Here is a 24797-nt window from a genome sequence, read left to right on the forward strand (position 1 = left end):
TACAGGATTTCGTAATCATTACCTACCCAAGACAGGGAAGTTTCAAGGAAAAGCTGCAGATAAAATATATAAACATGAAGAAGTTGGTCTAATTCCTTAACTCGATGCTTTTGAAGGGACAGCTTTTGAAGGCAGGAGTTCATTCCAGGGGATCATTACACAACATGCCAACTACAACCAGGACTTTGACAGCACTAACATTCAGACAGTACATAGAGCCAGCTGTTTCGAGTGTGACTGCCACAAGCGTGGCATTATTTCCTTCCCTTATGCCACACTGCGCCCAGCTAATCCTTGAGAGCCACGTTGTGCAAGGAGCTGGTGATGTTGCCTGCCGGCCGCCTTCCCCAACCCAGGAGCCAGCCCCAAGGCGCCCCCAGTGCAGCAGCTGCAGGGGATGCTTATTCCCAGCATGTACCCAAGGCTCTGCTGGCACAGTTGGCTTTGTTTAGTCCACAAAGGAAAGGGACACATTGGAAAAGAAACACTAGGGAGGTCTTTCCCTGCATCATCCCTGCTTGCCCACCCTGACACCCCCTTGCCCCGCACGGAGCAGGCATTTAACACCCCTCCCTCTCCTCTGGAGAGAAGGGCCCTTCTCAAAATACAGCTTTAGACATGTCAGCTAAGCACCCCGGTGTGCTTGTTCCATGATATCTCATCACCTTACAGCACATCCGGAGCTGGCAAACACAGCCCAACACAGTGGGTACTGCGACTTGCGGTATCACGTGGAGGTACCCCGTACCAGCCACAGGAAGACTATTCTCTATCGACCTAGCAACACGGAGGAAAAAGCTACAGAAGGCCAGTGAGTCACTGTGAAATCAGCAGCGTCTCTGCTCCACACTTGAAACCACACCGTGAGTTTTGGACAACAGCTTACCCCAGCGAAGGCTGAATGGGAAACGGGAAAACTCCCTGCCCCCAGCCACCGCTGACCTACATTCCCATTTTCCCTCTACTCCCTGCAAGGGCACAGGCAGTAAATCCTCCCTCAAAAGCCATTTACATATTTTGGTAAAAAAGTGGATTACAGAGTGCACTGAATTACTCAGCTCCTATCAATTAGCTGCAGGAAACACACATCATGCTGCTTGCACAACACCACCGATGTATTTTGGCACAAATCAGTTCAAACTCAGAAGCACTCTGCGCCTTTCAGCATTTTAAATTAACCATGAAGTAGAATTGTGGAGAATGGGATATATTCATGAGCACTAACTCTCAGCTGGCTTTGCTGTGTAATTCTGCCAAGTGTCCTTGATGTGTCCATTGAACAAAATGGCTTTCAGTTAAAGATATATCCAGACCTGTAAGTAACTCTGTTTAATTCAGGAATTTTATTTTACTTTATTTCCAAGGTTAACAGTTATACATAAAACATGCCTGGAATAGCACATTCCAAAAACTCAGATATGCTTCTGTCAGCTACCTCTGCATGGCAGTGCATTTATACAACGTGCCCATGTTGCTACTTCATATCAAAGGCTCTTTAAAGACAGATCTTAAGACTTACGTCAGCAAATTACACTTCTAAACAATAAGGTGAAATTCAGGAACTGATTCACTTGCAGAGTTAGCACGAGCTGCAGTGAATCATTTAATTTGTTAGCAGTACTTCTAATTTCTTCTGTAATGTCACTTTCCACTTAGCTGCTGTTGCTTTCCACAACAGTTTTTAAACAGGTTCTTAAGTTGATCAACAAATACACTCAGTGCAAAAACGTTATGATGAATAATTTGCTACCGAATGGTTATTTTGGAAATGGCATGCCCATTTTTCAATCACTTGTGTTTCACCTTAGATACCTCACGCAGAAAGCCCTGAAAGTGCAAGCAGTCTGCTCAGTGGAACCTGTCCAGATAAACCTCGTGAATCATGCTGGAATATCAAGTACTTAAATTTATCATTTCTGTCTGAACACACAACCATAGTTTCTGCATAAGACTCAATAACTTTTATCGTCTCCAAGGTACTGTCACCCTGGTCTCCCTGTCTCAGCAGCCTTTTACTTTTTTCCACTCCCCCTCAGAGGTGCCCCCTTCCCTCTCCTGCTGTTCCTCATTGCTAAAGTACTACCAGGATATGGTTACAAACACTTAGGACCCAAAATCCAAGTCCCAAACCACCTCCTCGCCACAGCAGAGGCAGCCACAGCTCCAGCTCACTCAGCCTGCAGACAAACCCTGTGGTGGTGGCAGTGACAACGAACCCACCAGCCCTGCAGCACCACGAGCCAGACACTTCCCCAGCCCACAGCTCACCCCTCGGGTGCTGGCACAACACGGCTGGGCCTCCGGAGGGGCAGGGGCCCAGCAGAGGCTTTCCAAGGCAGCAGCAGGATCGCTGTTGGGCCTGGGGCTGACAGGGAGAGGAGCCCTGCTGCAGCAAGGCCATGGCCGCTCCCAGGCGCTCACCACCTCCTGAGCAGCCGAGGCTCACCTCCCGAGCCACCTCCTCCTGCCTCTGCCACCCAGCTGCGTTAGGGCCTCGCAGGACTGCGCAGAACAAGTGGCAGCACCTTGCTGGCCAACACAGGCCCAGCAGCTATTCCACATCCTTCATTTTCTCAGCTCCAAAATCATCCATTTTGAAAAATCTCCCTCTCAAACCTCTATCAACTTCCGCGAGAACCGCGAGGCCCTTCCCACTGATCTGATCACCAAGGAGGGACAGACAGTGCCAGGCACACCATCTCCCTAAATACACCTCATGTTTTGCACAGGAAGACTTAATACTTTTCACAGCAAGGTAGTCTTTATGATCCCAATCAACTACAGCAAATCAAGTACTTTTAAGTTCATAAATACACTTGTATGCTCGGACATTTCTGTTTCCAAACTACTTCAAGTATTCGTGCTGCTTTCCAAAGGCACAGAACACTGCGCATCAGACATTAATTCACAACCATTACTGTCAGAATGAAAAACAGAACAATTTTTAATCCCACACCTCCCTAGTCCCGTCACCAACACGTTAAGTAAGAGCCCTCTGATGCATTTTGTAAGCATTTCTCATTAACTCACACCTATTTCCTTTTTATGAAACACAGTGTTTCCGGCTGCAAGCCATTCACTACAGGTTTCACTTTCTCTTGAAACTGTACAGAAAAAGCAGTGAATGAAACTACAACCAATATGACTAGCAAAGCATCCTTCAGGCCAAACAAGCATTTAAGTTTTAATACTCACAAAGAAACAAACACTATCATCTTTGAAAACAGGCCATCATTTGGGACTGAACACTGGAACACGCTTCTGCTTTACATCCAACCCCTTCAATTCTGTGATTCTGTGATAATAAACCTACCAACTACAAACTATCGGAAGAGAGAGAGAGCAGGGGAGGAGATGAGCACCTACAGAAAAGGGGGGCTCCCACAGAGGGAGCAGAAACCCACTCTGCTACCCCACACACACTGCCATCTCTGGGTTTGGTCTCACCATGGCATCTGCACTTAGGCTCGTAGGACGCTTGCACTTGCTTGACTAACTCTTCACAGGAAACCCCAACGCTGCACTGCAGATGGTCGAGGCCAGCATTTCACTTTCACTCTAGCTTGTAATTTCTGCCACTCAGGTAGTGACCAAGACCATGGCCCAAATATCTCTGGTGAAGATTTAGCACAGATACTCTTCAAAAATATTTTTTAAACACACATGTAGATCCAGAGGCCAGGACATCTTTCAGTAAAAGAAAAACTTTAGCTATTTCAAATCATTCCAAAAAGAAATAATAGGAGAAAAATATACTTTATTACACTTTTTTGTTTGTTTTTTTACAGTGGAATGCAGCAAGAAAAGCATCATCTTTGTTCTTTTAAATCCACGCATAGACAACATACCAGTTTAATTGAACTGTTGTCATCATTTATGCATACAACCAGGACATTTTGGCAAGCAGCACAGGGACTGGTAACTACTCCAAGTTGCTCACTTCTGAATAACCTCCTCTGTTCGTTTCTGCTGCTTTCCCTCAAGCTTTAACTTTTATTGAGATGAAGTCAGCTAAAATTCAAGTTAAGCTGTAAGAAACACAAAAAAAGGACAACAGTAGTGCAAAAGGTGCTCTAGGTAATCCCTAGTGCTGCTCATCAATCTCTCAATCAGACAAAAGGCTAGGCACAAAGGAACAGTACATTAGGAAGAACAGTTGACCAGTATCACAGTAATTAAGCCAAGTGTTGTAATCAGAACTCTTCAAGGATGCAACAGTAACAAACTGAATGCTTTCTTATTCAAGTCCTACATAAAATCACTTCCCGTCTTTAAGAAGATGCCCAATTTAGTATTACTTTTGAATATGCATCCTACAGTATCTTGAACTTAACCTTGCAAAGCTTATTTAAACAGACTTTTTAATCTCTCATGTTCTCTTCTACAACCTGTATTAAAATCTTCTCAAGAAGTCAGATACATCTAAAATACATCAAATGGGTTGATCCAGATAGATCCACAGCTAGAGAATACTAGCAGAAGAAAATTGGGTAGATACAGGTGTAATAACACCAGGAGGGAACATAAGGCCCAGACAACATGAGAAGTGATAAATGGTATGTTAAAGAGCTGAATGCACTGCTACAATAAAAACAGTGTAAGTAAATCATGAATATACATTCATTAAAGCCAAAAGAAAGTAGCAGCACATATCAACAAGAATAACAGAACTTTTTACATAAGGATTAAGCCTGCTGAAGTGCATCAACACTAAGGCACCTCATACAGCCTGCCATTACCTAAAATCCTGGAGATACTTTGAGTACAGCAGGCAAGCACACATGCTTGTCCCTAACCACCTTATTTAGATACCATACCCAAAACTGTTCGGTTGCTTCATCTTTTACCAGCATCTAATAGTAATAGTGGCTTACTACTTCAGATACAAGAACAACCAAGTGCTCCAAACAACCCACCCAACTCTGCAAATAGACTACACTTGAGTCCATGTGGACTAATGAAACATTTGACTTTAACATGGCTGTTACAAGCAAGCAAAGCGTAGTCCAAGCCACTCAAAGATGTCTAGAAATATTAATGCAAATCTCAAGAGGAGGTGAAACGAAGCCTGAACATGACGTGCAATGGCACAAGCCTTGTCTCAAGATCTAAAAAGGGTGTGCAGTAAACCATGTCAGAACCTAGTGTGATGGAAAAAAGTGTATAAATGAACACAGATTTAGATCTGAAATAGACAGCACCTTAAACATACCCACTCAGAAAACAAACCCTGCACTCAATGCAAAGCCCAGCCTGAGACTACCACAAGGTAAAAGAAATTAAAATAGAAAAACATCCAGGTAGTTTTGGTAGCAATTAATGTTAATGGTAAAACATTAATTTTTACCACAAATGTTAATGTGACTTCGCTGTGAGTCTTAAATCTCATAGCTCTGACAGATCAAGTCTTCCCCACAGAGGCTGGGGGGAATTACCTAGGAAACTAGAATAAATGACTACAACGGGTTTTCCCAATTCCTGAGTAGGGAAATAAAAGGCTGATGTGCAACAGACAGAATCCCTCAGAACTGAGGAAGCCATATCAAGTTCTTTCTCCTTTTCATCACTCCCAAAATATAAACAGAACGAACAATGTACTAAAGAAGAAAAAAAAAGAAAAATTTGGACATCAAATGGAACATCTCCTTTATTACACAGTGATGGCACTTGGACTCCAAATTAACACCTACAAGCAAACACAAGGAATATCAACTGAAAGCAAACATGCCTCAGATCAGAAGAGGCAGGGAATCATTGATTAAAAATATTAAAAATGGCAAATCCTTTAGGTTTAAAACAGTGCCTTACATCAGTGTCCAATTTGAACATTTAATTTGCACCACTGATGACAAATATAAAATCACAAAGTCAAGGTCCAAGCCTTTTCATGTTCAGCGGCAAATCCCTCTTCCATCTTAACATGATCTGAAATTCAAACATTTGCAACAGGGTTTTTAATTCAATGTCAAGCCCATTTCGTGGCGTAACTGCAAAAAACAGAATGATCAGCATTCCCAGGTCACCGCAATAACCCTATTCTATCTGTTTCTAGGGTCGTTACAATTTTATATTTACATAATTTGAATATCAAAATCCCAGAGCAGTAAGAGGCGCAAGTGGAGAACCTGGACAACAAATGGAAGAATCTAGGTCAAAATGGGAGAGAGATTCTCCTAGAAATTAACTAAACTCAAACATGAGACAGTATGGAACAGCTTATACAAACGGTACTTCAACTTGTCTTTTCCTATCCCTTTTCCATTTGCTTTGCTCTAGTTGCAGAAAACTGCCACGCTTTCCAGGCTTTGCAAAAGAGGGAAAGGCAAACAAACAAAATGTTTCCTATCCTTCTTAGAGGGTGAACAATGTCACTCTCTAAGAAAACAAGATGTACAAAAGACTCTTTCAAGTCCATCTGGACTAAATCTGTAAGCTACTCCTTTGCCTTCTGTTTTTACTTGGTTTATAATAGTGTTTGTGTGACCAACATTGATAAATTAAGTGTTGGTTTTAGTTGTCTCTTCCAGCATCAACTTCCATTTACTTATCTGGTAAGTTTGTTTTGCAAGTACCACAGAGAATGAATTCCCTGTTTAAAAGTAAGGTCTAAAAATATTTCTATGAATAAATAAGTCTTCTCACACACGTCTTAAACACTATCAAACCTACTCAAGCTCCAATTGTCTTCTTCCACCTCAGAGGAAGGCATGCTACCAGAATTCAACACTGCAAGTCCAACATCTGCTGGATATGTGAATAACATTACACGTAACATTTGGATCCACATATTGTTCGGATAAGATCATCATAGCAACAGGGAGATGTGCTCACAAACTCATTTTTTCACATCAGCAGTTGCTCATTAATCTTGACTTTCCCAAGCCCGCTCATGTTTGCTGAAAAATATAATGAAGTCTACACTAAATAAAGACCTGATGTCTTCTGATACTTGCAAAAAAATTTGAGCACTCCCTAGATGAGAATTTTTCATTAATCACATACTTGTGGTACTTTTAACACTTTGTGATGTGGTCAAAAACAAAGATTACCATTATCATTTTCATCAACTGGAAGCAAATATTACGGCTCGAAAAAGTTATGACAAACCTAAGAAACTTATAAAAGCTCGTTTGGGAAGACAGCTGTCCACTCGTATTTTGCCACAAGAACATTCAAAAGCATAATCCTGAAATATTCACACTTAAATGTATACACTCATATAGAAGCTATAAGCTCATGCTAACAGTTTTAGAGTTCTTGACATTTCATGCCTAGCAAGTTGTATGAGCCGTGTGGGGATGACCAATGCAGTAGTCATTATTACTGACCAAAACACAGAATTTATCTAGTGTTTGTAATTGTTTGCATTGTCACACCATGGCAATGCCTTTCTAAAATTTTTCAAGGACTTTTCAATAAGGTTATTGACAAGCTACAACATCATTCATCCTATTGATTCTCTCCACTCACCACTTATCCCAAAAGTATGATTTATGTTCTTTGGGGCTGAAAGGTTTTTTTTGTTATTTTAAGAGAGGCTTTTAGGGAGGCTACTGAGTGCTCGACCTTTACGTAAATCTATACAAACAGGAATAGGACCTAACAGCTAAGGCTTTCCATACATTCCAAACATTTCATCAGTTTTACAAAACAGGTAGTATTTTCTTACTTGTTTTGTCCATGGCAATTCTGTAGAGAAGAAAGCTGAAACCTGGCTATATCTTTGTCTGTTTCAGGGTGTACTTCAGAATGTGGGAGAACGAAGAAGGAGTTTATCGAGTGCCATTCATCCCAAAACAATCCATCTCACATTAAAACGCTACCCCTGAAAGCAACTGTACAGCTGGTTTCTTAGGCAAACATCTACAGTCTTTTTTTTTTTTTTTTTTTTCTTTTTTCTTTTTTTTTTTTTTTTTTAATTCTACCACTGGGATCTCAGAGTGAAGATACAAACCTCTGGTTTTAATGACCATTGCATTTTTACCAGCTCCTTTCTCCTTCCCCACTCTAGGCTTTAGTATCTTTACAAAAATACGCTATGCCTTGACACGTTCCCAACGTTCTGCAGCTTTATTTTGACTATTTGTTGAAGTGCTCAAATTTTACTCTGGAAAATTTTTACTCTTTTATCTTGCTCTGTAAATTCACAGCTTAAAATGCGAAACAACTGTAGTTGATCTCAAATATCTCAGTTTTACTGAAAATTTCCTAAGTGTTTTTTTCCTCTTCTGTCTTCCAGGAAAGGTACATAAGTTGTTATAACAACTGTTGCTCTTTGTTGTGTTGATTTTGGTGTGTGCATCTCATGCACATCTGCCTGATCTTCCTGGAATCTGTTAAACCTGAGGGAATACTAACACACCAGGATCCTCAACTTCAGCATGACTTTCTGCTGCATCATTGCCCGGATTTCCTTTGCGCTAACAGAGTGACGAAAATGATCACAGACTACATGACCTTAATATATGTGTTCAGTGTTTTCACAGCAGTTTCTTCTTTTAAATAAACATGCTTTTCAAGCATTACTGGAGAGCTGGCTACGCTAGATACTATCTTAAATCCTTTTTAAGCATGCTTTTTTAAAATTAGGTACTTGTTTGATTGGTGGGAGCTGATACCTGATCCTGTTGATTTTTTCAAATCATTATTATTGCCTATTATTTCTAGATATCTATTACAGTGCCCCACTGCTGCTATTTAACCAATTTTGAAACGAGGTGTATTTATTCTTTACTGACAGGATTCAAAAATTAAAAACAAAGTTATGTTCATATGAGATCACTTGTATCATACAGAACACCATGCACAGGCACACCGCTTCGATTATTTAAAAGCAGAGTGAACAAAGTTGTTTTTCTGACAATATCCGGACAGCCTTTTCCCCACAGGACTTCAAACACTGCTCCTGAGCCCAGCGAGCGCCTATTGACATCAACAAGCTCCGAATCTAATCCCAATTCCCATTTCTGCAACTCATGAGTCTGAAATTTCCTTCAGACATTGGGGATAGCAACAATTTGTTGCGGCACACCCAACAGCGCAGACACTGTTCGAGGGGCGTGCAGGGCTCAGAGCCCAAAGAACAGGCACCAACCTTGGTTGTTGATTCTGGCACACAGGTAGAAAGGAAGAACCTGACAGCCCTGTACTAGTGAAAAATGACTCTCCAGCATGGAATTTGCAATGAAAACACTGTCTGGCACCCCGCATGCGTGGGAGGGCATTTCGTGCTCCGTCAGGAACTTAATGCAGCAACAATGAGATTTACTGAAAGAAAGGTGACTGAGTGGGAACGGATGAACAATGCAGAACTGAAGGCAAAACATGGGGGTTTTATGCTCAGAAAGCATGGTTTGAGAACCTTTCCATTTCCATGTGATTTATCCCCTCTTTTTTTCAAGTTGTCAGTCTACAAAGCAGAAATTCTGTGCTAGATTTGAAACAGAAGAAAACCCTCATCCTTTAACAGCTGAAACAGCTGATGCCAATACTTACACAGCACTTACACACTGAAGTCATACTCCTGGGATTGCCTGCTTCCCTCTTTCTTCACCTGTCCCTCACTCTGTACATGCTGCTGCTTCAGCCCTACTTTCCATAAAAGTAACTGCATACACCCTTCTTTCACTCTAATCATAGAGATCAAAGTCTCTCCAAAGCAGAGCACAAAGTTCAAGTCAAATTTTCATATGTTTTGACATAATATCTGAAAGCAATTCATTTACCCTGAGCTATTAAATATAAGTTTCACCATTATAATCAAACATTTTGTAACCAGTGTTTCCCAAGGCTGGTAAGAGGCCTATGACTATATTGACAGCATATAGCTACTACCGCCATGGCACAGGGTTTTGCTCCACTGTTTTAAAAAAAAATTGACAAATATATTTCAATAACAGATGATTTTGATCACTAGGGCATGTTTTTTCCATTTCAATCTTAGTTCCTTGAAAGCATATTGCTCATTTACAGTTGACACATTTCTCATCTTCCCCCCGTTAGCGTGCTTACTCATTAAAATCTGTCATAAAGCAGAATTTTATCCTAAGATCACAAACTCAGGTGTCTGGGTTTAAAAAAAAAACTACTTAAATTTAACCGGAAATTTTAAAAGTACCAACTATGTAAGGCTTCGCATCACCTCAGCAACAGTTTATTTACATCTCAGCACTGAAAAGTACTTGCCAACTTCTGACAACTCAAGACAGCTCCTGTCTGGCTCCCTGGGTATTCAGATGTTTCAGAGGCTGTGGAAATCACACAAACAACACCCATTTGGGTCAACAGTCTGAGAAACTTGTGTCTCGGAGGCTTTCTAAGCCTTCCTATGTTATTTGTTTTTGCCTGTAATCATTCATATTTGGGGCATATTTAGGGAGAGCAGTTTGAAGAATTATTTTTAGAAACAGCAAAGTTAGCTAGCTGCATGCAGTAGCAGGAAGAATCTGGGGCGCTGCTTTTTTGGCCTTTTGTATATGTACAATATTCAACTCGAATTCAAGCAAGCTGGAGATCTAGGACTACATTTGAGCAGTTATTCACAGGAATAAATAATAATTAAGGGGAAAGTTCAGAAGCAAAAAACAACTGGAAAACTAAGTTTGCTTATTCCCAACGCTAGCAATGGCAAATCAGAATTTCCAAAGAGGTACTTTATGAGAAATGAAATCCCATGCCACTTCAAATGCTCTCAAGCTAACCGTGCAAACATGTAACTTAAATTATAGAACTCACTCAGCATAATGCTATTGCAGAGGCTAGTAAAAAAAATACAGATCAACAGACCTGTTGCACACTGCAACCTTCACCTGCATGCAAGCAGTCACACAAGCATGTAATGCCAGCAGCTGAACAGCAGAGCCATTATGCGCCCAGAGGTGTGCCCCGCACAGCTTTTGGAAGGATTGCACAGGCTTGTTCAGTTCGTCATCTCCACCTCTGCACAAGCAGCTGTTACTTCACACACAGTTCATCTCGCTAAAGAATCCCACAGACCCATGTCTTCCAAATTTGTTGCTGTAGTTTTACCTGGCAGCTCTGCACGAAAGGTGACAATGGCCACTGAACAGGCCAAGACTACAAAAAACACTGCTTGCAAGCAAGCACATCACCACCCATAATACTAAAATAACAGTACCAGGAATACTAAGTCCATTTAAGCTGTATTGTGGCAGCAGAAGCAGAACAACTTCAAGTCTCTGGATCTAATTTTACTTTGGGATTGGAAATGGTAAATATCTTGGATGGAAGACTTGTTTTTTGTTGTTGTTGTTTTAAACAAGTTATTCTACTTACATAAAAACATGTTCTAAAATAAACTCTGTTACAACTACAAGTAAAGAGTGTCAGAAACATTTGTGCTGGGCTAAATTCAGCCTTAATTCAGAACTTGTTTACTTGTATTCAATTATACAGCAATAATTTGTACTGCAAAATATTTCTTCAAAATCAGACTGCTTAAAAACAGGCTGGGTACATTCATGTAGCAGGAAACATGAAAACAATCAATGAATTAGAAACTACAATAATAAAAGACATTAGGCATACACATCAAAGATTTGATGCAAACGTTAAGATATCTGATTTACTAAATACATGAATGAAGCATTGATACTGCACAAAGACAGTCAAAACCAGCTATTTCCTCTGCTACTTGCACAAAAGGATTTTTTTTTCTAAAATAAGAAACGTACTAAATTTGTAAAAAGACCGTTTTAACAAATGTTTTATTTGAAATATAATTTATGACAAAAGACATTCAACATCCAGAAGTAACAAGTGAGATTACCAGCTTTATCTGTTTAAAAAAAAAAAAAAAAAAAAAATGAAAAAGGACCAAAAACCTGACAAAAGATTCAGAAAAGGATATTTGGGTTAATACTATTCACTGAGCCTTGTCAAACACTCAGTCACACTGCAGCCCTGATTCATGCCAGCACTCTTAGATCAGATTTACCTCTGCATCTACTTACAAAAAAGGGCAGCACATAAAAGTTAGTGAAAGTACCATACCTTAAAAAAAATGAAATAATGCTTGAAATATAACAAATTTGAATACATAACTATTTTTGCTACTACCTCAGGTAAATTCTAGATCCTTTTCTGTGGAAATAGGGTAATGATACCGTATGACTCAAAAGCAGAAACCGAAGTTGAACTGAACATATGCTGGCAACGACAGATCAAACAGATACGTGGGAGGCTGTGAACAATATACTGGAAAAATCTTATATATATATAGAATAACTAGTGACAGGTTTAGAGAAGACTATACTTATGGCTGTGTAAATTAGAATAGTCACATTAACCTACCACAGCTGTACATGAGCTTTACAGCCGGCTAGAAAACCCAATAGCTTGAAAAAACAACTGGCAGCAAACAAAATTGCAAGGGAAGATACATGAACAAATTTCAAGGGCTTGAGACAGAAGAAACATGCTGTGTATCACATGGTCTTACAATGAAAAGGCCCAGGGTTTGATTCCACTTTTTTTTTTTTTTTTTTAAATCAGAAGTGATTTCACCACGTAGTACTCACCCACATTTTGCCATCTTCACATACTTTTCACATCCACTTTTAACTCAGCATCTTTCAATCATGTTTAATTTCTCTCTACTTTTCACACCTTCAAAAATTTCCGCCACGGATTTTCCTCTACTCTTTATTAGACCTCCAATTTCAATTTAATTCCTCTGCTTTCTTAATTCTTCCCCACTGTGGTTCTTCCCCCAGTGAACGCCCATCCCTTAGTTACAATTTCTGCCCCACATCTACCAAAAAAGTCTTCCATCCTCAAGCAGCAGAACATGGGTGCCACTCAGGATATAATGATAAAAGAATGCTTACCTTTCCAAAGTCTCTTACATCAAACAAATCGAATGCTTCAAAAAGCTCACTTTTCTTCATCCCAAATATTTCACAACATGCTGAAAGGAAGGTCCTTATGTTCTTCAAGCAAAGAAACTAGGGGAAAGAAAATAAAAATGCTAAGTATGAAGTGAATCAATCAGAAACGTGTATGCTCTCTTTGGTCACAAATATATTATAAAATGCATGAACTCAATTATTTTTAGTTTGGTTTGTTTTAAGTCAGCACTTCCACTATGCTATGAACTTCATAATTCAGTCAAATATTCCCTTCAGACTCAGAAGTGTTAACCAAATTCTGAATGGAGAATTTTCTTTTTACGTAAACAAAGAAATGGCAATATGCTACTAGATACAAGTTACTTTAAAAGCAGACTTACTTTTCAGTTTTAGACAGACAAGAAAATATAGAACGAAAGTAAGACTGCAGGGTTTCAAATATGAATACCTTAATAAAGCTATTCATACAAAGAAGTTATTCTACATACACATCAAGTATCTTCAGTTGTTAAGGTGAAAGTCTAGTTTGAATGTCTACTGATCACACATACAAATTTAGTACAGTAAAGACATTATGAATACACACTCTCCATGTGGACCACAAGAGGAGATGAAATTTGCAGTTGAAAGTACTCTACAATTTATTTATTGGAAATGTAATATCCTCAAACCACCTGGATTTCTGTACTGAACCAAGGGCTGTTTCCCCCTTTGCCTGTTTACAAGGGCATTAGCACCACAAAGCTGTCATTGCCAAGTCCTTCAGATCCTCTATGCAGTAGAGTACGAAGCAAAACACAGTATTTATAAGCAATGGCAGTTCAAATAACACAGCACTGTGCTGTGAATATGCATTTGGTAGGTACCTATAGAGCAGCTCACTATTACAGCGGAGATCCTGGAGCTCTCCACATTGTAGTGGATTGGTAACACGTGGATTGTTTACATTACGACTGATCATAGCATTGCTGCAAGTTGTGACTTCACATTGTTTACATAAAAACAGTATTTTTGGAATTAATACAGAACAAGTGTCACAACCATACATATCCGGAGTGCAAAGCAGTACCCAGACTGCTCAGTCATACGAAACGGGTCACTGCTTTGCCTTCAGCCTGAGACAACGAAACACCAACGCAACAGGGAGCCTGACTTCACCTCTGAGACAGAGCTAACCCACCAGGTACAGGAAAAGCAGGGCACCTGGTGGATCAGACCGATTCAGAAATTATACATGTAAAAGCACCGATCAACAGGAGAAACCCAAAGAGTGGACAGCTCCAGGGGCTGAGGACAAGGCGACAGCCAAGCTCCCCACAAAGCGCCACAGAAGCTATCACCACACAAGCTGGAGCTCACAGGAAGGCAAGCAGGATGAGCCCTGGTGAGACTGATGACATCCACACAGGGCCTAAAGGGCCACCAGAGCTGGGACCTCGGCCCAGACTCCCCTCAGAGCCGTCCTCAGGCCCACACCTGCTCCAGGCAGCTGGTGCCGGGCTGCGGCCACGGCTGCCCAGTCAGCACACTGCAGTCACACTGGCCTGAGTGACACCTGCCAAAATTTGAGGAAACGTGCCTAGATTGCTCAGTCAGTATCACCAGTGTCTCTGCTTTCACACGAATTACAGTTTCCAAGTCACAATTACACAGTTAGGAGATACAGCCTGCTAACAGATACAAGACATCGCACTCCTTCCACCCTAGCCCTGTCAGAAAGCGCCGGAGGATGAGTACAGAACAGCAATCCTTTTCTTTTTGTTATTATTATTGTTCTTACAAGCCAAAGGCTACGAGATTTCTCCATGCAGAGTACTGATTCAGCCTAAATACTGATTTACTTGCAGTGAAATTCTCACAGCTGCTAATTTCTCTCCTCACTGAAAACACTCAGCTGCCTTTTTAGCACCTAGAAATTTTTGAATTTAGGATCATTAGCGATGCCATTTCCCAACAAAAAGCTCACAGCTGTATTAAGTTGTTTACCTCTAAAGAAAACCTAAAGTTAAGGGAAAGACGGGAGCTGTCATGGGCCTGAAATCTGGCCTAGATTCACCACAGGTATTTCCAGGAGCTGCATTTGGCCTTTTATTGTAGCTAAGAAGTGCTCAACGCATCAGCAGGTACACACAAACAAAATGCTCTTCCCACCCTGCAAAACTTCTCCAAGTTTCCCTAACAGAGGCTTCTTATAACAGAAGACAGATGGGAAAGCAAATTACATGAAATAAAGTTTTCCTTTAAAAACAGTGGGCTAGGCAATGTTAAAGCACCTATGTTGCAAGTAAGAAATGAAATCCTTAGGTATGTTCTAACAGAAAAACCAAAGAAGATTCCAGTCCTCCTCCCACCCCCCCATTTTGTTTTGTATTCAATACTCACCAATTCATTAGGTGGCAAATTGCATTTATCATGTATCATATGTTAAACAGGCTTGACATAATTTTAATCTAATATTCAATAACCCCAAGACAACACGGCAGTTACATTGCATTTCTTGTAGGATCCAGAAACCACAGACTGCGCGTTTGTCAAATCTACCTGCACTTGGGATGGGACCACATCATCAATTACAGCGTGCCAAACGGTGCCTTCACCAGAACAGGCCTCCGGACAACACAGACCAACCTCTGCTAGTCCAAAGAAACCTCAGTGGGTTTAGCTGAGCATCTCATGATTCATGAGCCATCAATTAGCTCTTGCAAAACTGAAAATGAAAGGCTTATTTCTGAACTATTAAGCTAACCACAGCAGCTACCTGAATGCACCTCAGACTAGTAAAGCTATGTTCATATTATATGCACATATTTTTGAATAAAGCATATGAGAAAATAAAATATTTACAAATGTTATATAATGTTATATGCTACTTATATTTTCCAAAAGTCACTTAATTATACTGTTCAGAAAGCTTTCAGAAAATTTTCCAGAATGTTATATTGCAATCATCTACAGAAACAATTTTCTCAATGAAAACAAAGATTTTTATCACTGTGGTTATTGTATGAAGAAGTGCAAATTAGTAAAAGAAACCTCCAAATTAAAAAAAAAAAAAGTGCACACACGTAAAACTGAGGAAGCTCTACAGAATACAACCCTTCACGCTGGCAATAAAAGGCAGCATCAGTCTGCAGTCTCTCACTTATATGTATAGTCCTCAGGATATTTGGATACCTACTACATTTTTGTGTTTCATTTTCAAACAAAAACATTATGCTTTGGTACACCACAGGGAGATCAAAGGCATGACGAGCAGTTCTCATACAGATGCAAGGAGAGCTAGACATCGCTCATCTCTGAAAGTCTCCTCCACAGGAAATGTTGTCTTTCAGTTCAAGAACTGGTGCCTCTTCAGTAGAAGGTAACTTAAAAACATACTTATAAAAAAAGTGGTTTTTTGTTTGTTTGTTTTAAAAAAGGGGTTCATTGCAAAGGGTTCATTGCTATGTTAGGACACCACAACCTAGGAATCTTAATATGTGGATTGCTAAACAAAATTATTGCAGTAGGATGGTTCAAGCCACAAGTCCCAAAACACGTACACCAGTGAAAAATAAAGCTTGTCTGTCTCTTCTTCAGGTGTAGCACAAGAGAAGAGTGCACACAGAGACGCACCATCAAAAATCACCATCCATAGGGATGGCCAGGACCCTGCAAACAGGTGGAAATGGGGGATAGCTCCAGCCAACCCCATCACCCCCTGCACAGAAATGGATGTTCATCTGGCAGCAAGGCTGGAGAAATATTGCCACGAGATATGTTTAATATGACAAGGGGGAAAAAATTCCTTTCCAAATGTGTGCAGATTATCAAGATATTTCTAAAGCACCCTGGGTGCGCCACCACACAGGTACTTACACTTCTACAAACGGGTGATGTTGTCATTGTCAGGGCTGCTGAGATGTTACCACTCCTTTGATAAGCCCTTGTGTTATTTAAGGCAACAGATCAGAGTTTTAGCGGCCTCTGGTCTGCTCTGCACTGCATTTAATTTTGCAAGAGGTATTAAGGTAATATGTATAGAACTGAAGAAACAAAGAACAAGTTTGCAAAAAAAATCTACCACCCAGAAAAAAAAAAGCAACAGATATGATTTATGTAATTGGTACTGTATTTGTAAGAACTTAAATTGGATAAGAGTGGGCAAACCAAATTATACTTAGTTCCACAGAAAAAGCATGCTGTTTGCTACTGTAACGCTTGCTACTCGACACAAAAAGCAGCATTTATTTCAGGCTTTCCAACACAGCGCATGGTTATGGGTGCTGACAGAAATGTATAGAAAGACTTTACAAAGGGAATTGAATAGAAATGACTTATTAGACACAAAAAGCACAGGCAGGACTATAGCTACCCAGAGGGAAGACTGATTTCTCTAGCCAGTCCTCTAATGAAGTGAAACATGAAATGCAAAAGAAAAAAAATCAATTTCCTATTCCCTCTATTTCTATAGAGGTAGAGGTATTTCTCAGAAAATATGTTTTAGCAATGAAGTACTTCAATGGAAGTAAGATCTGTTGGTAGAGACCATATTCATACCCAGATGTACCTTTTGTACTAAAAGTATTCCTAAGGGAGTTCAGAGACCAATACAAAGAGCTCTGAAGATCAAATTCTGCTGTTAGACATTTATATGAAATTCCAACATAGCAACACCAGTCAGGCAAGTGAAAATCCAGGTCCAGAAACAACAAGTATTTAGAGCGGGCAGAATTCTAATCCACACTTACGACTTCTTTTTTTAATTGCTAAGAGTGGAAAACACAGAAATTCATCTTTATTTCTCCTTTTATTATAGGGCTTTTGCCATAAGCAAGGAAGCAAGCTTTCCTCATATTTGTACCCGTACCAACAGCCATTCATAGCATGCAGGACAAGCCAGGACCAAACACTAAGCACAGACCCAACAGGAGTCCGAGCACCTCAGACAGCCTGAAGAGGCGCTCGGCTACAAATGGCCAGGAATACAAAGCAGCCCACTATTACTCTATGTCAGGGGGAAGGTGTTTTTTTTCCTCTCCTTTTAAAAATAAGCTGGCAAACTAGATTCCACTGCTTCTTAAACAGGCACCATTACTCTTCCAGACATCCCACAGCTATCCCTCCATCACCACACTTTGCAGGCCTTGTGATGCCGCAGTCCCAGCTCTACGCAGGCTGCAGGAGGCTCCCCGTAACTGCCAGCACTGCGGACAGTCACTCAGCAGCAGCCCTGTAGGAGCTATGAAAGAAGTAAAAGCACAGGAAAAGAGGATTTTGGGGTAGCCAGTCGCCCTCTCAAACCACCTTACCACTCTTCCTTTGGGAAGAGCAGGGCCTGTCAATGAGAGAGACTTCTGAACGCTTCCCCTCCAGCCCGTCAGCACTACGTGATGAACCGCACGGCTGCAGCTACTGGCCTGTGCCATTACAGCCACATCAGCCACGCAGCCCAAAAGGGCAACAGCTTGGGTAACAGCAACCATTAGTTACAAAAACAGCTGAGGAAAGGCCAGACATTCAAAGCAAGCATATAAAAGGGAAGTAATCAGGTGAGCAAATGTGGCCTCAGCTCCTGCACCTCAGAAGGAACAGTCTTTTCTTTTGGTTTTTGATTTGGTGCAATTCTAATGGTGCGTGCAAGAAAGCACATACAGGCTTGTGAAGATGGGAGACTTTTTTTTGTCAGTCCTTATTTATGGCCTTAGAGAAAGCAGAATTAAGCAAAAAGAGAAGGCAGCAGAAAAGCAGAGGAACAGACCAGACCCCTGCTGGAACACCTCCATGCCCTTCCCAGACCCCAGCGCTTAGCGCAGAGCACAGGCTCCTCACCTTTCCTGCCCGCTTTTGGGGATGCTGATGAGAAAAGATTAACTAGAAAGATCTCATTTTTATTTCCACCCTGTTGCAGAGAATATACACAGAAAGTAAAATTCTTTCAGCCGTATCCAATAAAGGAAGAAAATTGGGTACTTACAGCTAGATTTGATCTTTGATAGCAAAGGCTCTTTGCAAGCCAGGCTGGACAGTCTCCCAGCAGATGCCATCTGACAGACCCATCCCAAAAGCAGGGTTACCGAAACAGCTGCACGCTATACCTCTATTAAATGTCTTTTTTTTTTTTTTTTTTTTTAAACCATTGTCACCATCCGATGACTGGGTACTCAGACAAAGCAGTGGCCCGCTGTGATACTGGCAGAACTGCATGCTCAGGGTTAACAATTCATCACAGAAATCATTCCTGGCTCCTTCACGGATTTCAGCAGCCAAAGCAGATTAGATTAGTTCTGCTCTGCCAACAGGGGTAATTATCACTATATGCAGTAAAAATAGCTGTAAGGATTCTCAGTGAATGAAGTACGGACCCAATGATGAAGTCTTAATTCAGCATCTATTAATGTCTTCTCCTGAGCCAGCAAGAAGGAAAAGCAATATTAAAGTCACGAACAGAGGTTTAACATTTGTATTGTCTGTGTGCAACTTTTCTTGCACAGATCTTTTAGAGCTGAAGTCCTGCTGAGGCAGGTGATACACAGGGCCATAAGGAATGTGAAGACCATGTCAATGGGAGAGGATGAGTGCTCCTACTTTCAGTACGCTAATGAAAACTAAAAGGTCATCTCATGAGCTTCTTGGGTTTGAGTGCGACAAAACCACAAGTGAGTATTACTCTGACTCTTAGATAAAATATTAACTTGTAAATGACCTTTAAAAAAAAAAAAAAAAAAAGAAAGAAAAACAACAAACACAGGAAGAACACACAACTCACACCAAAGGAATTCAATTTTAAGTTCTGCATTTGGCCTCTTGATTTGCAAACCATCTCCATCGTTCAGATATTCGATATTTTTAAAGCTGTAAACAGGAGCAAACGAGCCAAGTGTTAAATACTCCTAACCTTCATCCTCCAGAAGGGACTGTTCAGAAATATTTTTATTTCTGTTACAAAGCAGACACGCTAATAAGGCTGCAGGAATCAGCACACTGAGTTCTGGAAGAGGCAGGCTCGTTAGCAGCATCTCAGCTGCTTACAGCCTGTGCGTTAGCTGCTCACACAGCCACTTAAGGCAGGAATCATTTTCTGGGTTGCAGAACATGCAGGACTGGTGCCACGACGTAACGGTGAAGAATTTTGCTTAGAGTTGTGCTTTGCAGAGAACAGCAGGCATTCCTTAATTTGGAGAGGATGCTTCAGTGTGAAATCCTACAGGCAGAGCAGCTAGGGAGATCTGTAGCATTACTCCTTACTGGATGCAGGCTTTCTTTGAAGGCCTACACAACACACAGGATGCTGTATGAACTATAAAACATATTAAATTCCTTTGAACCACTGCTAACACAGTATGAATATTAATAGCATGTTCTTTATTTGCCCAGTTAATGTAGTAATTAAATATTCATGGCAAAGCTCTCCTTAAAATTCCTAACTGACTACTATTCAATTGTGTCTATTGCATTTTGGCTTGAGTATGGAGGATTTTTTTTTTTTTAATGTACATTTGCTCTTCTCTGTGCTTCAAAGAAGGAAAATGGAAATTGAAACTTGAAAAAGCTGAGGAAGCACAAAGGATGCTGAGCTTTTGTTCGTACTGATATGGGGTGAAGGGAGGTCAGGAAAAAAAAAAAAATCAGGACTTGTACTCCTGACTCTCTCCTCAGCTATGCTGGCACTACAGCACCGATTGAAAGCAAGGCCAAAGAAGCATTTAAATTATCTGTGCTTTTTAAATCAAGCTCTCCTACAAGCCATGAAATTGGCAGCTTCTAGTAAACGGTCACGGAATCCCATTCAGCCAACAGTTTCCACGTCCCACCATGTACACTGGAACAGGCATCACCAGGCTGGGGGAAGAAAGAAGCCTTTTCTTTTGCCCGTTGCAAGGTGAGGAATATAACAGAGCTTGGGGAAAGCACACAGTCACTAAGCAGAGAGCAATTTGTTGAGCATAGAGCCCTACATACAGGAATTCCCCAAGTAATCAGTGTAATTAGCGAGAGGCAGGGGTGGGAGCTCAGGACAGCATCCTGTTGCAAAGAACAGTTTTGGGGGAGCCCTTTGCGCCCTGCTAGCAAGACTTAACAAGTCTATCCCGCAGTATCTTGTCAAAAAGAGCAGTAATTAGAATACTGTATTAAGTATGCAAAGCACACCAGTTAGCTAGGGGCTTTCTGTGCTCAGTTACCTTTCCAAGTGACTAGCCCTATCCGTCTAATGTCCTGAAGCTGCATCCCTAAGATGTCTTCCTCTGAGTATCTCGGTGTTATATGAACAAATCCAAAAGGCAGGAATACAAAGGAAACACGGAACTGTCCTGAGAAGAACAGGAATAGGAGAAAAACAGCAGCAAGGAAATGAAGAGAGTACCACAGGAAAAGGAACAGGAAAGGAAGAGCCACACTGAAAACAAAGGTTAAAAAAGAAATCAAAACAGACTGAAAAAAAAAAAAAAAATGAGTGAAGTGGTTGGTTGTTCCCACTGTATAAGAGATTTGACTCTAATAATTAAACCACGGGAGAAAAAAATAAATAAAAGCCTAACATAAGGGAACAGCATGTTAACTTTTTGGTGTTAAAATGCTTCAGGCAAACCTATTTATAAAACTGCCATTGTCAGTGAGATAGCGGTCACTGTGCTGGGAATTTTATTTCAAACCGTGCCATGGAAAACACTTCTGGTGGAGGCAGAACTGCAAAGGGCGCTTACTTTCTGCTAAGATGCCTTTTTTTGGGTTCTAACATGAGGTTTCTGATCATTCACTTTTCAGCTTAGTTGAAGAAACATATGTCACCTACAGCCTACCTGATATGGGAAAACTGCAAAACAGATGGAACATCTCAAACAAATTGCCACCAATGTTTTCATGACTTAAAAAAAAAAAAAAAAAAAAATATCCACACAACCCATGAAAAAGCTTACAGCTCAGTATGAAGTACAGATCTTCACACTGAGGGTAAAGAGAGCCCCCAACACATTTCATACTGCTGGCCTGGCACACTGAGATACTGTTTCCGTCGCATCTTCATATCTTTTATTCATGACTGGTTTGTTTTTACAAGTCTCTGGCATTAGTATAACAACACAAGAAGAGGTTTTTTGCCTCTATTTGTGGAAGGGAAATTAATTCGGGGTGTGAGAAGCCCTGAGAAGGTGTGGCAAAAGATTTTCATATAGAAGTCCCCACCCAGAATTCACAAAGAAGATCTACACTTAACTTCAGCTTCATTACAGAAAAATAATCCCTTTACCTATCTATGCCTTTCCACACTCCTAAGAATCATCCTCGTTCAACTCAACTCATCATCTGAATTGGGTCTACTTTTAGGGATTAAGTTGTGGCCCCCTGTCCTGGACATGCCTACAAGGCCAGACCTGGGTCTCAGCCACCAAAATTCCTTTGGAAAGGCTCAAGGTATAGGTGGTTTTTTTTGTTTGTTTTTTTAAGTAATTTTTAAAATTAGCATGTACTTGCTTGTGCTCTCTTAAGTACTGTTTCCAAACTTTATACATGACAGATTCAACATTTATTTTGAAAGGTCTCAAACTGTCAATACTGAATCGGTCACGGAAATTTGACCCAACTGAACAACCTTCCCTAAGTTAGAGCGCGTCTATTTGAGGTGAACCTAATCCAAAGAACTCCTACCCTCTTCCATTTCTTACTGGCGGATCCCATAAGCTCATATTCTATGATTTTCAATACAGAACAACATTCTCACTGTCAATCATGTTAAGGCATGAGATTTGTGAAATACGGTGTTTTCTTGAATTGCCTGAGTACGCTTTTCCAAGCTCTTGTGGAAACGGTATCAACTCCTAGCCAGACCTTAAAGGTGTAGTACAGCTCTCTACAAATGCCCCAAAACGAGCATGGCTGTCCTCTATTTTAGGAATCCACTGCTCTATTTTTGCTAGTGTGGCATTTCAGGTCTGCAGTCTATTACTGCTCTCTGTAGCAAGGACAGGCTTTTCTGACATACTCAGGGAGCACTTCACGGACTGCCAGCCCCGTAAGTGGAACAGCTACGTCCAGAAGCCCAAACCACAAACCCATGGGAATAGGCATCTCTGAGAAACAAATTCCAGCAGTGAACTTACAGGATTGGAGGTGAAAACTCTGTGTTCACTGAGTAAACTGACTGCATTTGTACACCTGTGTGATGTTCTCTGGAGCTTTAACATATTGACCATTGTACTTAGCAGGCTGAGTGGTTCTGATCCTTCTGCAATCTCTATTACCTCGTGCATTGCAGTTGAGCATTTCCCAGTAGCAATGCATTATCTATTAAAAGCAAATCCAGTCTGCTTTCCTATTCCCAGATTCACACACGCTTTTCAAGTAGAGCAATGGGTACCAGATGCATCCAATCTTCCCACTCTCTAGTGAGATGAGAAGACTGCAGACAGGTGGCCTTCATTCACCAAATGCTCCAGCTGTGTTTCTGCCCCCAGCAGGGACACTGAGCATCACTGTGCCGTACCAGTGCCTCAACACCCAGCCTTGAACCAAGACGGGAACCAAGCTCAAGCCTGTGTTTACTTGCAGCCTGCCCTGCCATTTCCCCAGAGAGTGGAAGTGCAGGACTGTTCGTCCCCTCTCGTTAGGGGATGCCACATCCCAACAGCTCAAGCAAATGCAGAACTTGCTGCCAGGGTCAGCATACAACTGACGAGGCTGAATTGATCGCACCAGGAAAGCAGGAAGCCTGAGGCAGTAAGACTCTACATCGAACGTCTTGAGATATCACAGACAGGTAAAGTGGTTTTAGAAGCAGAAATACTGCACACCAATTCCTCTTCTTCATCAACAAGACTGCAGCACACCCTGCGCGCAGCCCATGTGGTTAACCAGCACACTCTGCCTCCCAGAACACGTATTCAGGCAGGCCTTGTCACCCCAGGGTCTTCATGGCCTGCACTAACTACAGAAACGCAGATATTTAAAGTAAATTACATCTTTATTTCAACCTACACTGAGGAAAAATGTGTAATACCACCTATTCCATAAATAATTACAGCAATCTAAAACTCTGATACTTTATCTTAAAACACCACAGAAAGTCTTCCAGAGGACAGAAGGCATTTGGGCGATTTCTGACTTATTTGATCTGATCATTTATAGTACTGCATTACCTCCGACGAGCATTAAGAGACACTTGCAGTGTTAATGACAGAGCTTTTCCGAAATACTTAAAAGCCATTACATAGACCACACAACCCGAAGTCTAAAAAGGAAAGATCCAGCAGACCACACATTCTACCTCTGTTTGCTGAAGAAGCATCTCCCAGTGCTTGTTTTGAACTTGCTACCTACTGCTTCCACTGGATCCCCCCTTCCATACTGGAAGGGACAACAAACAGTTTTGTCTTTCCTCCCTCAGACATCCATCATGATCTCCTCTTACCTTGATACTTCTCAAAGCTGAAGAAAAACCTTCCTTCTCTATTGAGCTGTTCCTCACCAGAAAGCATTTCATACCTTCAGAACCCCTGCTGCCCTTCTCCACCCCGCTCCCGTGGAGTTATGCCCTTGTTAAAGCAGGAGGCCACAACTGCACAACACAGGCACGCTGCGGGTTAAGCAGGAGACTGCAGTGGCATAATGGGCCATGATGCATAATAGCATAATGAATGTTTTGGGCACAAAACAAGCTGCTACAAATGCATTTTGCAAAAACCCTGGGGTGCTACATCCTCCACAGATGTCTACCAAAACAGATTATTGCTCTGAAGAATCAGGTCCAGATGATCACAAGATACCAAGCGAGACAAAACAGTGGTTTGGTCCACAGCTGCAGTTCTTGTGATATTGACATAAACAGGACACAAACACATTCATAGTTCTCTGCTTCCAGAAAACGAGAGAAGTCAATTAAAATATGACGTTAACAATGTAGAAACTAATGCATTTATACCCGTGTTCTTCATGTGGAGTCACTCTCAAATCCAG

The 24797-nt window shown here is 41.1% G+C and overlaps 1 protein-coding gene across 2 annotated transcripts in view; it reads right to left on the bottom strand.

Moving 5' to 3' along the window:
- The window catches only part of VAV3 (vav guanine nucleotide exchange factor 3), a 164207-nt gene that overhangs the window by 124557 nt on the left and 14853 nt on the right, over positions 1–24797 (bottom strand). For both annotated transcript variants that reach the window (XM_082766316.1, XM_082766315.1), the window contains exon 2: positions 12849–12965. In XM_082766316.1, the coding sequence (XP_082622442.1) occupies positions 12849–12965 (117 nt within the window). The remainder of the gene's footprint in view (positions 1–12848; positions 12966–24797) is intronic.

Source organism: Aythya marila, assembly GCF_965140915.1.
Source record: "Aythya marila genome assembly, chromosome: 8".
Taxonomy (NCBI): domain Eukaryota; kingdom Metazoa; phylum Chordata; class Aves; order Anseriformes; family Anatidae; genus Aythya; species Aythya marila.